The sequence below is a fragment of the Mucor mucedo genome (genome assembly GCF_025094135.1).
Source record: "Mucor mucedo strain NRRL 3635 chromosome Unknown EV154scaffold_1, whole genome shotgun sequence".
NCBI lineage: Eukaryota > Fungi > Mucoromycota > Mucoromycetes > Mucorales > Mucoraceae > Mucor > Mucor mucedo.
Window position 1 is genome coordinate 350,864 of NW_026252285.1, and position 17,100 is coordinate 367,963.

The 17,100-nt window shown below is 36.0% G+C and overlaps 6 protein-coding genes across 6 annotated transcripts; 2 read left to right on the top strand and 4 right to left on the bottom strand.

Moving 5' to 3' along the window:
- Nucleotides 1-807: 807 nt before the first annotated feature.
- On the bottom strand, nucleotides 808-2,357 carry EV154DRAFT_489479 (uncharacterized protein). Its single transcript, XM_051599301.1, has 6 exons — nucleotides 2,108-2,357; nucleotides 1,739-2,029; nucleotides 1,592-1,672; nucleotides 1,475-1,522; nucleotides 1,367-1,427; nucleotides 808-1,301 (listed from the first exon to the last, which is right to left on the bottom strand). Exons 1-6 carry the CDS (start codon nucleotides 2,303-2,305, stop codon nucleotides 967-969), a joined length of 1,014 nt encoding a protein of 337 aa, XP_051463670.1. The 5' UTR covers nucleotides 2,306-2,357; the 3' UTR covers nucleotides 808-966.
- EV154DRAFT_489480 (peptidase family M41-domain-containing protein) lies at nucleotides 2,358-4,998 on the bottom strand. The gene is made up of 5 exons (XM_051599302.1): nucleotides 4,897-4,998; nucleotides 4,698-4,823; nucleotides 4,371-4,628; nucleotides 2,902-4,305; nucleotides 2,358-2,842 (listed from the first exon to the last, which is right to left on the bottom strand). The coding sequence occupies exons 1-5, from the start codon at nucleotides 4,930-4,932 to the stop codon at nucleotides 2,432-2,434; spliced, it is 2,235 nt and encodes a 744-aa protein (XP_051463671.1). The 5' UTR covers nucleotides 4,933-4,998; the 3' UTR covers nucleotides 2,358-2,431.
- A 1,689-nt stretch (nucleotides 4,999-6,687) lies between these two features.
- Nucleotides 6,688-7,801, top strand: EV154DRAFT_489481 (uncharacterized protein). Its single transcript, XM_051599303.1, has one exon. It carries the CDS (start codon nucleotides 6,829-6,831, stop codon nucleotides 7,720-7,722), a length of 894 nt encoding a protein of 297 aa, XP_051463672.1. The 5' UTR covers nucleotides 6,688-6,828; the 3' UTR covers nucleotides 7,723-7,801.
- Nucleotides 7,802-11,347: 3,546 nt separating this feature from the next.
- On the top strand, nucleotides 11,348-12,551 carry EV154DRAFT_489496 (SYF2 splicing factor-domain-containing protein). The gene is made up of 4 exons (XM_051599304.1): nucleotides 11,348-11,651; nucleotides 11,719-11,971; nucleotides 12,048-12,273; nucleotides 12,339-12,551. The coding sequence occupies exons 1-4, from the start codon at nucleotides 11,382-11,384 to the stop codon at nucleotides 12,499-12,501; spliced, it is 912 nt and encodes a 303-aa protein (XP_051463673.1). The 5' UTR covers nucleotides 11,348-11,381; the 3' UTR covers nucleotides 12,502-12,551.
- A 176-nt stretch (nucleotides 12,552-12,727) lies between these two features.
- On the bottom strand, nucleotides 12,728-14,635 carry EV154DRAFT_409954 (rab-GTPase-TBC domain-containing protein; the record flags this gene model as incomplete). The annotated part of the gene is made up of 6 exons (XM_051595374.1): nucleotides 12,728-12,886; nucleotides 12,932-13,078; nucleotides 13,147-13,424; nucleotides 13,485-13,691; nucleotides 13,743-13,869; nucleotides 13,958-14,635. 6 exons carry the CDS (start codon nucleotides 14,633-14,635, stop codon nucleotides 12,728-12,730), a joined length of 1,596 nt encoding a protein of 531 aa, XP_051463674.1.
- Nucleotides 14,636-15,810: 1,175 nt separating this feature from the next.
- On the bottom strand, nucleotides 15,811-16,035 carry EV154DRAFT_409885 (uncharacterized protein; the record flags this gene model as incomplete). Its single annotated transcript, XM_051595368.1, has 1 exon — nucleotides 15,811-16,035. One exon carries the CDS (start codon nucleotides 16,033-16,035, stop codon nucleotides 15,811-15,813), a length of 225 nt encoding a protein of 74 aa, XP_051463675.1.
- Between the last annotated feature and the right edge of the window lie 1,065 nt (nucleotides 16,036-17,100).

Genomic DNA, 17,100 nt, shown 5'->3' on the forward strand with positions numbered 1-17,100 from the left:
CATAAATCTTTGGTTTGATAAGAGAAAGAACTGTAAACCAACATGAATTGCGGATCCTGACTAAATTTTTAGATATGCTTTTCAACTATGTGTTTGATTTTTTTTTGTTATTGAAGAGAGGGTGTCTATATATTCTTGTTATATCAGTTATGGTGTTATTAGGCATTGTATTCTTGTGCAACAAACCAAAAAAACAGATAAGAGGTTTTTTACCAGCAAGGTCATACTAATGACTACTTTTCAAGATATTGTAACTGTGATGTATGTAGGGTCCCTGTCACATTATTATTCATAAAAGCTAAAGTCTGGCATGTTTTTAATGATATCAACTGGGAATATAGTAATTGACTTTATGAGAAAAAAATAAAATAAACACAGATCAATGGATTCTACTGCTAGATTACCACGATGGTGATTGGACGACATTCTGTTCCTGCAAAAGATTTCGTGATTGGTCACGGAAGGACACAGGGGATCAACAAAATGGAGTGTAACTGTTTTTCATTTTTGTTCTCCGATAAAAATACACTTTTTTTTTTGATCCCCATGGTTACTGAGAATCACACACGTATTTCGGATTTTCATCCGATCGCGAATTCAAAGTTGCATATAGGTAAGGCCATCTAACTTTTGTTTCGATCAAGATGATGTTGCACAACGTGGGACGAGTTTGGGGGTTTTTCTGTAACGTAGTAATTTAGTTGTTACTCTAAAAAGAAGGTTAAATTGACTGAGGGGTTATTAGCCTTTAATCTATTTTAATTCCTCTGGTGATTATAGTATTACTAACATTCGATATACTAGTACAATGCAATGTAGTGAGTTCCGGGTGTGACGAGTTAATTTTTGATAAAGGAAATACTTGGATTTCTAATAACCAATTATAAAAGTGTATTTAGAATAAATAGGGGAGAAAGGAAGGGCGGGGCAAAAATGTTATATTATAATAAGAGAGTACATATGTTATTACTGTTTCCATTGGTGTATACGGAGTGGGCTTAAGGTGTAATGATGTGATGACTGGTTCGGTGGGGGAGGTTGAGTCAGAGGGGAAGTGATATCAGTGGCAGAAGATGGGGTATAATTTGGTGGTGTTTGTTGTATGGATCTTCCTAGACCATATTTGGGGTCCATCAAGACAAATGGGAAATTGGACATTGCAGAAGATTGCATATTTTTACTGTTATCGCTAATGGCAGAGGCTGATACTATTGACGGTGTTTGTGGTTTAATGCCACCCGTCAATAAATAGTTTTGTGTTTGGACACCGATCGAACCTTTGCGCAATAACTTGGAATAATCTAGAATAAAAATGAATATGTCAATAAATGAATTTTCCCTTTTTCCCTAGGGTTGATATACTTACGGAGCCCACATGCATTACACAATGTTCTTGCGCCATCAGGACCTTTTCTCCATTCGGGTGTCTATTACAGCAATTTAATATTGATTTAATCACATTAGGAAGATATACCTCTGTTGTACTGCAAGAATGACATTTCTGCCCAACCATACTACGTCTCTATGAAACATGATCAATACCCAACCTCCCCCCTCCCCTTTTATTTTTTAGAGTTATCCTGCAACTCACGTTTCGTCTACGATATTTAGGGCTTTCTTTAGCATCCTGTAAGTTCCTTGCTTGTCTAATCAATTCGTATTCTGCATGATTCTAAGTGATAATAATAATAATTTAGCTAATTTTCTATTTTGTTTTGGGGCTCATTTTATGCTGTACTTTGAATTTGAACGAGGGATTTATTATGCTTTCATGTGTCCCTTCTTCTCCGTCATCGTCGTCGTAATCTTCTTCTTCTTCCTCATCCTCATCGTCGTCGTATTTTTTTAAAGGGCTGGAGGCTCTTCTCTTGTTTTTACTTGTCCCAGGAGACCGAATTATATTGTAAAGTTGATTTGCATTCGTCGAAAGGTCGTCAATCATGTTTTCTCTCGTTTTTACCGAAACTGACTTGTGGTACGACTGCAATTGCCAAATGCCTTGACATATCTTTGAACATTCATCTACAATCTTTAAAAAAGTTTATTACCGTGATTTTTTTTTTCTGATTTTTTTTTTTTGATTTTTAATTTTAAAAAGAAAGGTTACCAGGTCAACTGTTAATGTTCGTGTAGGTTCCTCATGGGAAGACAAGATGAAATCTAGACTAGCAGGTGTTTTTCCTCGATCAGGTCTGAAATGAACGAGAATGTTAAACGACAGACAAAACAGAACAAGTCTATTGAATATACTTTGGCGTAGATACAGCAACATCAGTAGGTGGACTAGAGCAGAGCTTAGAGACATCCATATTTGCCAACAGTAATATTTAGAGAAAAAAAAACAAACAGACAAAGCAGAAAAAGAGAGAGGGAAAATTATTTATTTTTTTAATCAGGGCAAAAAATAATAATAATCGAAAAAAAAAAAAAATTATGACCTTGAAATGGGTTTACCGGCCAATGAATCTATAATTTCTTGATAATCGAGAGTTTCATATTCGATTAATGCATTTGCTAAATTATCTAACTCCTCGCGATGATCTATCAAAATCTTTTTGGCTCTTTTTTCACTGGTTTCAATGAGATTCAAAATTTCACTTTCAATCAGCTCCTTTGTATGTGCACTTAATAATTGCATGTCTTCATCGTCATGATTGACAGGTCCCACCTTTTCGCTCATGCCGTAATATCTGACCATACGTTTAGCTACATCTGTAGCCTTCATAATATCACTACTAGCTCCACTTGTCACATTCTCTTGTCCAAAAATTAACTCTTCAGCCACTCTGCCGCCCATACACACATCGATTTGCGCAATGAATTCCTTCTTGGTGAACGAATCCTATACAAGATTTATGTTAGTAACATATTTTCGTTTATACTAAGCCATTATTAGTTTACCCTATCAATTTCGGGTAATTGCACAGTCATACCCAATGCAGAACCTCTGGGCATAATTGTTGCTTTATGCAATGGCATAGCACCCGGTGTATAATAAGCAACAAGAGCATGGCCACCTTCATGGTATGCAGTTAATCTTTTGCTCTCATCGGTTGCAACTGCTGATTTACGTTCAGCACCCATGATAATCTTATCCTTGGAGTATTCTAAATGACGTAAGTTCACTTGTTTACAGTTCTCACGACTGGCTTGGATAGCAGCTTGGTTGACCAAATTGGCTAAGTCAGCACCACTAAAACCTGGTGTACCACGAGCTACGACGCTGACATCGACTTCACTAGCGATATGAATCTTTTTCATGTGGTGTTTAAGAATTTCAATACGACCACGTACATCTGGTAAAGGCACATTGACTAAACGATCAAATCGACCGGGTCTCACCAAGGCCTTGTCTAATAGCTCGGGGAAATTGGTAGCAGCAATGAAAATCACACCTTCAGTTTGAGAGAAACCATCCAGATCCACTAGCAATTGATTCAAGGTTTGTTTCATGTAAGATTGATCTTTGGGGTTTCTCTTGGAACCAATGGCATCAATTTCATCAATGAAGACGATACTGGGAGCCTTGGCACGAGCAGCAGCAAACAACTCACGTACTCTTCTGGCACCAACGCCCACGTACATCTCATCAAATTCACTACCACTCATGAAAAAGAAGGGTACATTGGCTTCACCTGCTACAGCTCTTGCCAACATGGTTTTACCTGTTCCAGGTGGACCTGTTAATAACACACCCTTTGGTAATTTACCACCCAATTCTGTAAATCGATGAGGATTTTTCAAAAACTCTACAATTTCTTCTAATTCCTGTTTAGCTTCATCGACACCTTGTACATCTTCAAATGTTACTGTGGTTTGAGTAACAGGTTCATACTCTTGCTGTGAGTTTGCTGTCTTTAACAATCCCGAGTTCTCCAAAGCCAAAGAAAGAATGGTGAGAATACAAAAAGCATAAGTGACGGTCACACCAAACCATCTTAATGCTTTCCAGAACATGTATTTTCGCGCTTCTTCCACAACAACGTAGATAGGGTTGGATTTATTACCGGTCCCTGATGCTGATGCTGATGTCTCTGCCATTTTTACTGTGCGACCTCCCTGACGACTAGCAATCACTTGTTGAAGCATCTCTTTTGAAATCACATTTTCTCCCGTTGCTCCTCCTGCTATGCCTGCTCCACTCGATGATTCCAATTTTTGTAAGATGCGTGGTAATACTGCTTCGGATTTACCGGTTTGTGCTAAAGCGGCAATATAGTACTGCCAGCATTCTTCGTTATGTGTAAAGTTGCCACGTTCAAATCTTGTAATTACTGCTTGTGGGTTATTTGCTCGCAGCCATTCCTATAATAACGATATAGATTAAAAACCTCTCTGTCTCTCTCTCTCTTCCTTTGTTAAACGCGTACCTTGTAAAGTGTTGCTTGCTTCAAAACATCGGTAGGTGATGCGTTAGCTTCCTGTTCCAATTTACTGAGGCGACGATAATTAATAATTCTATTGGCTGCTCCACCTTGATTATTAAATAAAGTACGGTGTTGCAAAGGTCGTGGTGCATGTCGTCCAATACTGGAAGCAAGACTAGGATTTGTATTAAGCAAACGTGTTGCATTATTGACTGCTCTATTTAACTGACCGAGATTAGATTCTAATATTGAAGATGGTAACTAGGTATCGAGTCAATATAAAAGCATATGCAACAAAGTACGAGCTACCGTCTAAAAAATGCAACTTACGGTACTTTTGTTTAATCGTATCCATTGGTCATAGTTTTTTAAAAGTGGAGATGGAGTCAATCCTGCGCGTGACGTAATATTACAATGTTGAAAAAGTCGAGTTGCTTCGCCAGTTACCGTAGCAAGCTTTTTTTGGGGGGTTATGTGCAATTGGTCAGTTTATTTTGAAGAATTTGGGAAACGAGATTAGAAATTTTACCTTTTGTGTTAACGAAAAAGCTCCAGTGGTACTCATTGGATATAAAACGGTATAATGCCTATAACTAGGGGTTCAAAGAATAATGCTGGAAGGGGGGAGAGTCAGAAAAAATAAAAATGCGGGTGAATTCAGTGCAGACTGCAATTTGGCTGATGACGTATTCCTCTTGTTCCTTTTTGGTCACCCAAACTTAAATAGATGTTCTGGAACTGTTAAAGAGATTGAAATCTCGTGTTTAAATCAGTATCCCCAAACATTGCGATATCAAAGGATAATCATTGCACCCTAACTGGGAAGCAAACAATAAAATGGCTTAAGCCCGAAAGAAAAAGAATGTGTTAAGATTGGCCAAACAATCTTTTGGCTTTCGTGTCACTTAGATATTAATGAATGTTACCTTGAAATCATATACAATTGTATTTATTACATCATTGTGCATCAAAATAAAGAATAGGATCACTTGTTTAAATTACAGCATTGTTTCCCCAGCCCAGGCAAAGCTTATTGTAGATAAAAGAATAACAATGGCTCGGGCAATGTATTACATAGATTTCAGCAGATTAGTAGTATTCCATTTAATGTGTTTGTAATGAGAATTCATTTGAAATAGCAGCGTGCATATACCGAAAAAAAAATTGATTTCCAGTCAGAAAGTATGGCTGTACAGTTAGACACATGGATATCACGGCTAGGTTGTAACACGTAAAAAGATAATTACGGGACACTAAAGACAAATTAAGGCAATCTACTATGTATTAAGAAATGTATAACGAATGACATTTTAACCCAAAAATAAACCGACTTGGCCAATGCTCCTCAAGCAGTGTAATGTATGACAAAATTCATGAAAGAAGAAAAAAGGCAGGTGCTTATTAGACTGTCAAAAGACATGCCGGATTTGACATACAATTAGACCATCCGAACAACAAGCTTTTTTGAGGGGTGGGGGTGGGGGCTGGGCGTAAGGGAGCATAAGCCATGCGCTTGACCCTAAATGGTTTACCATAAACAGTTTGGTTCAACCCATTGTTAGTAGCTCTGTTTTTTTAAAAGAATAACATACTAAAACATGGTGCTTCATATGACAAATGTCAATATTGCTGTCATATCCATCAAACTGTTTTTATCAGATGATTGCGTTTCCCATGATATATCTTTTTAGAACACATGTACTTTTATCTTATTCTGAGATTGAATGCAAAAACTGGATTAGAGAAATACGGTGTATTTAACAAAATAAACAAATATATAAAAGAACTCAGTTATCAGTTACACGGACATGCAGTAGGGTTTTTAAAAAAAGATTGGGCGAAACAGAAAGGTACAAAAAAGACTTGTCCCCCCATCACTCAACTCACGGTTTGTGTTGCCATATGTAAATTGCACTAACAAATATAAATATAAAAATAAATTGATAAACATATCATGACACACAGCAGGGGCACAAACAATGTACTGACAGATGTCTTCTTTTGCAAAGAAGTAGATTTATACTTTCCTTTTCGAGGAAACCAAACCGATCGGGGTGCACACGACATGTTGTGTTCTGACTGGGAAAGAGTTTCCCAAAAAAAAAAAAAAAAAAAAAAAAAAAAAAAAGTGTGTGTTCTGCAGTGCGTTTTTCCGCTGTAGCATTTCCACTTATTTGCTCGATTACTTTATATTTCACTGCAGACAAAAATAAAAATAAAAAATGCACTTGACCCTAAAAAGAAGAAAAAAAAAAAAGCGCCAGAGTACCACAATAAAAACGTGGTAAATGAAAACCATAGGAGTTGTAACTTTTTTTCCCTCGCTTTACAGTTCCATTACGTATAAGAGCGATCGAATTATATAATCCATACTCTTTTTCCTTTTTTTTCTGGTTATCTTTTACGAGCTTCTTTTTTCTATTTTTTACTTTTTCTTTCTTATTGTTACTAGATTAGATAAATGCGCAAAGTATGCTTGCCACTGGATGTAGTACTGATTATACTCGAATACTATTCTGATCAATCCATGCTATATGAATTAAGTCTGACTTGCCGTACTATGTCACCACATGCTCTTCGTCAGTTATGGTACATGCCTTATGTTAGCAACATTACATCATTGTTTTATTTGTCGACTACGCTCCAATTATCAAATCCACAATATGCTTACAAAGATTGGATCGTGGGCTTAGCATTACACATGCGAAAAGAAAAGGACGGTTATAGCTATCAAATCATTCACAAAGACATTTTTGAAGGATTATCACAATTGCGGTTAGAAATTCTATCTTTACAGCAAATCCACGTCTTGAAAGAAAATGCCACATTCTTTGAACTCTTTTTAAAATCCCAATTAAATCAAGGCCTGTCAGAATTACACTTGTATGATTGTACTCCCGTCACATTTACATCTATTTCCAAAGCTATACAACAAGAACCGCGTATTCATCTAAGATCTTTGGCCATCCATCATTGTAGTCTAACTGATCACCAAGTAGAAAAACTTGTTCAATTTTGTCCCACTCTCCATACTTTGAGGCTCGAGAAATGTGGTTGTTTATCAGATACAGCAACAATTGCTATTGCTCAAAATTGCCCTTTATTACATACACTGGTTGTGACATTACCTCCCAACATTGTCCAGAGTAATATGATTACTCTTCAAACTCTACAAGCTTTAAACTCAAATTGTTTGTCACTCAATAAATTTATTTGTACCGGTCAAACTCGGATCGCAGAGTTCTCGCATTTATTCACATGGACAGTAACTACTACTGTTCTTGAGACTGACCCTGTCATCAACGCCGATCTATCCCCCTTGCGCACAAATCGCGCATTTTTTTTAAAGAAATAATAAAAATACATTTTAAAATTTCCCATCACGGGCTTTTAAACTTACGAAAGGTGGGAAGTAATATTCATTTGGTCAAATATTTATATACTTTCTCTATGTCATAATATATCACCCCACACTTTAACGTAGTGCAACCTTAAAAAAAAGAACATATATTTGTATAAAGAAGTATAGAAAATAAGGGTCCCCTATGATTACTTTAGAAACGGGGGAACCTAAACTTAGTTATTAGATAGAATATAAGAAAAAAAGATGTTTGAGTGGCTAAATCTATGTCGCACTCTTCATAATCATGTTCTTTTTGTGTTTCCCAAAAGTATTTCTTGTGATCCTGAGGTAATTTGCATCGATATCATTTTGTTCCGGTGGCTGGGAGATGTTACTATGATACAATCAACTCTATTTGGATTATAATAATAAAACCAGAAATTATTTATTTAAATATAATATGTCTTCATGTGCCTCTTATTCAGCTGCGTGTCGATACTTTTTTTTTTCGTTTTATTGTGATAAGAAAGCAGACAGAGCCGCTTATCTGAAACTAATTCAAGTTCAGATGTTTAGGTTTTTGCCACTATTTTGCTATTTGCCGTAAAAATTAGATTTAAATTATTTACCATCGATCTTTAACTTGTAGTACAATGACCCCACCCCCTCCCCCGCTCCGAACAACCAAAAATGAAGCCGATTTTGGATTTTTAAAAACAAAGTTGCATGAACCAGAATACGTGGAAAATAGGTTCAAGTAGAGGTATCTAGGTAACCAATTATGGTAGTTACTTAAAACGGGTCGCTTAGGGACGGCCAGGGTGCGCGTAGTCGGAATGTTAGGATTATGATACTTTAATACTCACCAAGAGGTCAATATAACTTAATAAACTTGAAATAGATACAAATTTATTACAACCAATATATTATAAACTAGTATATGTGAGTTATAACTTACTTCTAGCTACTCGTTTGGACTTTACCTTAATATTTCTGCGTAAGATTCAGATCAAGCGAGCTTAAAGGCGAAGGAGTGATGGTAGACCTGTAAAACCAAGTACAAATCATTTAACATAAATTTATTCATAATAATCATATTGTTTTTGATTATGTTTTCTTGTTTCCAAGTCTAAAGGATAGCCAAATCACAGATTGCACGTTGTGACTACATGCACTTTGACTGTCCCTAAGAAAAGCGTACTTAAAATTGACCGACGCGTTTTTTATTAGTGTTTAAGATTTTATTTTTCTACTTTATTCAATTCATTAGATATATCAAATTAGAAAAATATCTTTCTGTTTGTCTACAAGTCAAGTGATTCCGGTGAAAAGATACAAACAGTTGCATGAATTTCTGCACTGAGGGCGAGAGAATCCGTCCTCTGAAAACCATCATCATCCTAAAGCATCTCCTTATTAATAAGGGCGTGCCGCTCGCATCTCGTTATATACCCGAATAAAAAAAGAATGACGTCAGAGTTTTCCTTTGGCTTTTTCATGCGGAATGACCTTACTTGGTAAAGAGATGGGACCGAACAGTGTTGAAACCGCGGCTATAGAAACATTTCTAAGTTTCCTTGTAATTTGCATCGTCTTGTGCTAGCCGTAATACAAATTTCGCGTTAGTATGAACATAAACAGATATGATAGAGAAAAAAGTTATATCACTTACCAATTAATCAGATAACACCCACTGGACACTGGGGGAACAGCTCCAATAGGCTATACATCAAGAAGTAATGCTTTAAAATGATAAAATAAACCGTAAGACCGACTTTTTGCATAGAACATATATAAAAATTATCATACCTGTGGCAGTGTAAGACACTGTCTGTAACGGAAACCAAATTCTAGACTGCCTTCTTCCTCCGATAGATAAATGTTGTATTGGTACCAACCCCGGCATCAGTGAAAACCTTTTGCCTCCATTAAAAAAAACCTTTCATGAGGAAAAAATTGGGCAGTACAAAAGGAAAAGATAACCAAAGGTCAGCACGATCAGCTCAAAAGTAAACAACCACATTTTGATATGTATTTTGTCTACAAAATTAAATAAAATAGATTAAGTATCATTTATACTTGCTTATTTTACGATACTTCCGTCCTCTTTTTACCTTTCGTTTGGTGAACAAAGGAATAAAAAAAGAAAAAGTCGAAAAAGCCCTTTTATAAGTTAAAAAATAATAATATATCAAATCAAATGTTGTTAGAGACGTCATTTTTGTATAATATGGGGTTTCGACGACAAATTGAGAATAATACTCTCTTTACCTTTATGATGATGGGAAACAGGTTTTTGATTTTAATTTGATGTGTATGTTTTACATGGCTCTAAAAGAGTTGTTTGTGGATGTATTGCTATCAGGATCAATTTCAGGTTTTAGGTTTTAGGTTAAATTTAATTTTTTGTTTGTAGAAAAAGAAAAAAACTCTCTGTCTTAAGCTTCCAGGTTCTTACTAATGGTATCATATAATTGTAGGTTAAAGTAAACATGAGACTGTGAATTTGACTGAAAATCGAAATATCTTACAGATTAAGTAGGGTGATTTTCGGCTTGAAATAAAGAAGCTGTTTGAGAATCGAAAACTCTTACAAATTAAGTGAGAGATTGACCGGGAGTAAGTGGCATATGTAAAGTTTTTATTGGACATTTAAGTTTATTTGGGGACCAAAGGCTCATCCAAAAGACCTAAAAATTAGATGGCGTTTGATCTAACACGGGAATAAATGTAGTCATCAGCTTTAAAAACCGGTTTAGAAGCTCCATGGTTGCTTTGCCCATCAAAAATCTGTAGCCTGTTCCCCTCTTGTTTTTTTATTTTTGAAGTGTCTTATTTTTATGGATATATAAAGAGATATTCTATATTAAAAAAAAAAAAAAGAAACCCGATATCTTAAGCCAAAGTAAATACTCTTGAAGTGTAGTAAAGAACACTGTATGGCATCGAAACTGCGAAAACTGATTCTGCTGGTAGAAGTGGTTATGTTATTTCTTCTTTCTCAACTTCTTGTGTAAGTTATGATGTTGTGGTGGACGATCTACAAATGATCACTTGCAGCTGCCCTGACTTCCGCTTTAACAATATCGCATGCAAACACATGTATTTGTTGAAGTGTGATATGTCTTGGTTGTCTGTATTTGAAGGTAAAGATAAATACTATTAAATTCTTTACGGCTTCATTTTTTTTTTTTTTTTTTTTTTTTTTTTTTTACTAGTTTCTTTCGACCCCACTTTTTCAACCATTCCCCAGAGCTCGCCTGATAGCTCAGCTCTTCTTACTCCAACTGAACAAGCTCCTCTCACCGCTCCAAGCAATTCTTCAATAGATTTTGACACTCTGCTTTCTAACATTCATAAACTTAAACGCCAGCAATATACTTTGACCGAAACTGAGCTCGAAGAATTAAACAGCTTCAATCACTGGTTTCTCTCTCGTATAAATTCTACAAACATTCCTTCTAATTCTAATTTTACGATACAAAGATAACAAATAATAAACGCGTCCCTTCCCTCTGCCTAAAAATCAAAAGCAATGCAGCCCTCTACTTTTAAAAACCGCTCAAAAATTCGGCTCCTAAATGGACGTCATCAAATCCGGATTTTGATTAATTTTTTTTTTCGCACTCTTTTTTTTTGTTCTTTCATCCTTAACATAACTCAAAAATACTATGCCCCCAAAGAGAAAAACCGCAGCATCAGCAGCCCAAAAAATAGCCAGACTTGTAAAGAGTGAGCCTGTAAAAGAAAAGACACCAGAAATAACAGAAGACGTCACAATCAAAGAGGAGGAAGAGGATGTGAAATCAACGTCTGTTGAAACAACCACAGCACCTACGAAACGTAAACACGAAGACGATAAAGACGATGCTACTTCTTCTTCTCCCAAGAGCGGTCTTGCTGATCGATTAGCGAAATTAAAGGAACTGAAAAGGCGTAGAGTATGTTTACATTAGTCACTACTCCTATTTTAAAAATAACCTTTTTATTCTCTCTTTTTTTTTTAAGGCAACAGAAGTAGAGCAAGGTAATCGACGTGATCGTAATCTCGAATTTCAGAGAACCAAAGAAAATCCAAAGTTTGAAGAAAAGAACGAAAAGAAAAGATTGGAAGCCTTAAAGTTATTAGAGAAACAAGAAGCAAAAGACGCAGGAGAGGATTATGAACGTAAACAGTTTTGGAAATATTCTGCTGAATCGGCTGCTTCTTGGGAGAAAAAGATGGAGAAAAAGGCTAGAGCCGCAAATAATGGATTCACTGGCAAGTTCATGACACATTTAAAAACATTGATGGCTAAGTCGATCTTTCTTTCTTTCTTTTTTTTTTTACAATACAGATCATTCACAAGCTGCACATAAGAAATACATTCGTCTCATGTCTGAATTCAAACCAGACATGTCAGCCTATTCAGACATGAAGCTTGCAGATATCGAACGTGCTATTCGTAATGGAGAAGATCCTTCAGATATTTCAGCCATGGCAAATAGTTTAGATTATGCAAGATTAGACGATAAACCCTCAAAAGAAGCAGTTGATAGATTAGCAGCAGAGACAAAGAAACAGTACGTTGATTGTGTCTCCTTGATTTATATGACAGCCTATATATTAATTTTTTTCATTCAAATAGGATCATTCAACGTGAAACTAGATCTCGTGACCGCAAGGAAGAAAGTGACGACATCTCCTGGATTAATGAGAAGAATCGTGTCTTTAACCAAAAGATTGCAAGATTTTATGACAAGTATACAAAGGAAATTCGTGAAAATCTCGAAAGAGGAACAGCATTGTAAAAAATGTGTGATATCATTCATAATAAAAAAACCCTTTATTTCTTTTTTAATGGTGGAGCTACTTTACAACGCCACATAACAAAAGGTGGCTCGGATCCTTTGCCTTTGAACCCAGCAGTCGTCTGCTTTTGAGGTCGACAGGTACATGTATGTGCAGATTTCTCCTTGAGTGTCTCGAAAGCATCCATACCGCCTTGCAATAAAGCTGTTCTTGGAAAATTGTGTCTTACCAAATCAGCAGCAAACTATGCATAATATGGTGAGTTTTTCCTACCCTTTTATTATTTATCTTCATTTTTACCTCTGGTCCTCCGTCATCATGATTGGCAATCACTATATGATATTTACGGTTTAGTTTCTTTAAAATATTGGCATAACTGGATAGCTGCGATGCAATCACATTCATGGAAGAAGGTGCGTGTCCGTTTACATATTCAGTTTCGGAACGAATGTCCAAGATGAGAGAGTAAGGGAGAATCTTTGAAAGGTCTTTTACCGAGAGACGAGGCGCCAATTCAATCTTCTTAGTTTCTATGCATACAGGCTCACCCCACCACTGTACTACCTGAATCTTTTTCTTATCAGATGGGCATAAATATGGATTGACCCGTAAATTTGGTACGTTACCTCTTTTGTATCTTCTACATCATCACTGTCCTCCAAATCATTTTCGGGACCATGTACTCGGGAAGAAATACTGGGTGGTGTCACCTTACACATATTCAATGCGCTTTGCACGCATTTTTCAATGTCCACTTTGGGAAAACTATCGGAAAACAATACGATGCAATCATTGAATTCATATGATAATAAGGTGTCTCTGATTTGACGTAAAATAGCGATACCTGCAAATAGGGGTAGTGAAGATGGTCCTACCAGCAGTTTATCCCACAAGTGATATATTTTATCCAGTGGGAACACATCTATATGCAAAAAGGAAGAATTTGAGTAACAATAAGTCAGAAAATTAATGAAAAACCTACGGGTAAACAAGGTTAAGAACCATGGAATAGCGTAAAGGTCCGGCATAAATCCGATCTGATCCAAATGACTTGATAATTCGGGGTCATGAAAACTCAAGAGATGTCTAAATACGGCCAAATATTCTTGAAGGACGGGTGCATTATCCGAAAGGAAGAAGTTGTTGAGAAATTTGGGAATGAAGCGCTGTAAACAAGCAAAGGCAATGGCTTCGTCGTTGAAATTTAAAGTCAAGAATGGGGCGCATAATGAGTCTAAACCTTGCCAGTAAACTAACTTTGTATTGACAGACACCCATGATTTTAGTAATCGACGTAATTTTTCGTGACCAGTAGAAGAAGCTAATAATTGGTTGTACTGATGGCATCTAGGAACATCTACCTCAATCTTTTATACATATATATATATATATATTTCTCTAAATTCAGTTTTCGTTTCTCTTTATTTTTTCCTTCACCTCACTTAATTTTTTTACCTGTCTGTCGGATCCCATATCCACACATTTGTCGATCTGATCATACGCATGGTTTAAGTCTCCTCGTACACCTAATACAGCAGCCCATACTTTTCCTCTTAGTAAAGGTGGAATATCAACTTTGGCGTGATGTATAATCTCTTTTCTGGAAGCAGGGTATTGTCGTAACAATTCCGAAAATAAGGTTTGTCGATAATATTGATAGTTAATGTCTTGCTCTCTCAAGAACAATTGTTTAGGTACAGTAGATTGTGTAGGTATAGAAGCAGAACTGTTCATTGAAATTGAGGATGTGGAGCGAGATCTACCCATACCAGTCATCGACACTGTTCTACTTAATGATCTTGAAGAGGAAGAAGGAGTAGTAGGTACTGGCATCTCCAAATTAGTGGATACAACATCATCTGAAAACATCAAGTCATTCTCATCCGAATCATCTAGTACTTCTAATGCTTCACCTTGTTCTTGTTCCCCTTCTTCCACCAAGAAATTAACATCGTTTTCATCCACCACCATAAAGTAATCCGTATCCCAATCAATTGTATCCGTCGGTGAGCCTTTTTTACTGCCATCTTCTAATCTTTGGTATAATTCTTTAAATCCAAGTACGTAAATTGCATCTGAATATAATTGTGCGGTATCATTTACTTTGTCTCCAATTTCTATGCCATCGGGCATCATGCATACACGAGGCAATCTCTTAATTACGGGTGTGGATAAAAAAACACCGCGTTTAACAAGATCTAGTTCTACATCACCGCCAGCTAATTTCCATAAATTGTAAACTTGTGCTGTCGGTAAACCTACCAAAATACCATGTACATCTTCTTGACTAGCGCTATTTTTTGTATCAATTGTTTCTGGTTCAATCACATCTGAAGCAAGAATAGGGCCCTCCACCCAATCTACTGACTCTATTGACACGAGGGTTGATTTATCGAAAAAATCCAAACTCAGTGCCAGTGTTGTATCTAATCTTTTCTCTGGATCAATTTCCAAACATTGCAAGATAAATTGATGAAATGCTTCTTCTTCATCACTTTGATGTTTCTTTTGTTGTAAGAAAGCCAAAACGGTCTTGTTGATGTCGAGTGAAGTAATTTCAGGATGATTCCAGATATCTGAACCTTCCTCATGCCATTCTTTCAAGGTCATGAGCGAATCAAAAATCAAGCCGATATCGCTGGTTGTCCAAAATGAATTTCTAGTGTATTGTTCGATCAGTATAATGGCTGTCGCCCAAGTATCCTGCTTATGTCCACTATTTCCATCTAAACATTCAGGCGATAGGTAGCTGGGATATCCAATGGGAAAATCCACATTTGTGCCTTGATCCGTCATATAATGTAATCCATAACCGAACAATTTGACATGATTCTACATGAACAACAAATATGAGCGACATTGCGTACCTCTTCTTTCTTTAAATGGTAGCCTACTTTGGTGTCCAACATGATATTGGTGGGTGATAATGTAGCATGAATAATTCCGTTTTCATAAAGAAATTGTAATGCCGAGAATATTTCAAATGCCCATTGTCTGAGTACAGATATACTATAACCTTTTTTAATATTGCAGAATTTCATAAATCATGTTCAATTTACCTAACAGGTGGTGGATTATTGGAGTCCAAGTTTCGAGCTTTTTGAAGAGAGGAATCGTAATATTCAGATACCACAAATAATCGGTCTGATTACAGAATGATTAAATAAGAGTTTTGTTTTTTATGCAATCATCAACATGTTAATTCCTTTTTTACCGTGCTTTCCTCGATGAATCTCTACATATTCACAAAGGTTGGGATGAATAAGTGTCTATCATACGAAATAATACATGTAAAAAAGAGGCCAAGATTAGAAAGACAAGATGTTCCTTATTTTTTTATTATTATTATTATTAGTTACCTTCAAAAACTGAAACTGTCCCATTATTTGTGAGGGAGCGCTAAGTGCTAAATGGCCTGACTGTGCCAAAGCCTCTGACACACGTGAGGACGCGACGAAATTAACTGACGCTAATTTGGTGGTTTTTCGGTCTTTATGAAGTGTTAAATCAATGGCATTAGCAAATAAAGCCATTTTCTAAAAAATGTGTAAAATAAAACAAAAAAAAAAAGTAAGGAGGGGGAAGAAATGATTTCTCGACTGATTTTTTGTGTAAACTCTAAGTGTGTTCGGACTTTTTGGCATTTTGTCGCTAACGCTTTTCAGTATTAGGTTTTCTACCCTGTGCGTTTCCATTATGCCTTGGGCTGGCTTCCATGCCTATTAAAATAGAGATCCCAAGTCAAGATCAGGGCTGTAAGGTCATATGCGTCTATTCAAAGCATTCAGCCTTCTTAATATAATGCATTTATGGAAAATCCAGCCAATAATTTTTTTTTGTGATGCTCTAAGCATATTCCAGATGTATTTATCGTAAATACAAGTGGTATATCCCTATCAAGAAAACGCAAAAATAATTACCAATTCGTTTCTGTAACAATCCGTTTGAATGTATGTGCTTCTAAAGATATAAATGCCTCGAGGGTGTTCTAAAAAAAATATTAGGCGTTAGCAGTTCTAGCAACATAGATAATAGCTCTTAAAAGGACTGTATCATCTACAAGACCATGGCTAATCTTTAAAAACCAGCGAGTTTTAACAGAAACACTGAATTTTAATGACTTAGTTAATCTTTAATTGAGCAAGTTGATTTACATATTCACTCTGCTTTTGGATAGTACAACAGCCTTTAGTTAAATTTCTCAGAAAATGATTTGACTACTTCCCGGAAAGATTTACTTAGTCGTCTTTTTGAATGAATTTCCTTCTGAGTATTGAATTATAGTAATATTTAATAGGCGATTCATAGTTTGAAGAAAAGTTACCTCAGATCCGAATATACTTTACTTGATGTGGGCAGAATCTCTTGAAGTTTTTTAAAACGTTTTTAAAGAGTCTTTCAAAGTCAAAGTTCGCGTTGTAAAACTTTTTTTTTTTTAAAAGAACGCGTAATTATAAGCTCATAACTCAACAAAACTAATATATGAGAGATTAATTACCTGTTAGAAACCAATTCAATCCAATTAATTGATATAAACCGACAGCTTTTTCAGTCAGCCTTTGTAATAAGTAAAAAACTTAAAAATCAAAAAAACATTA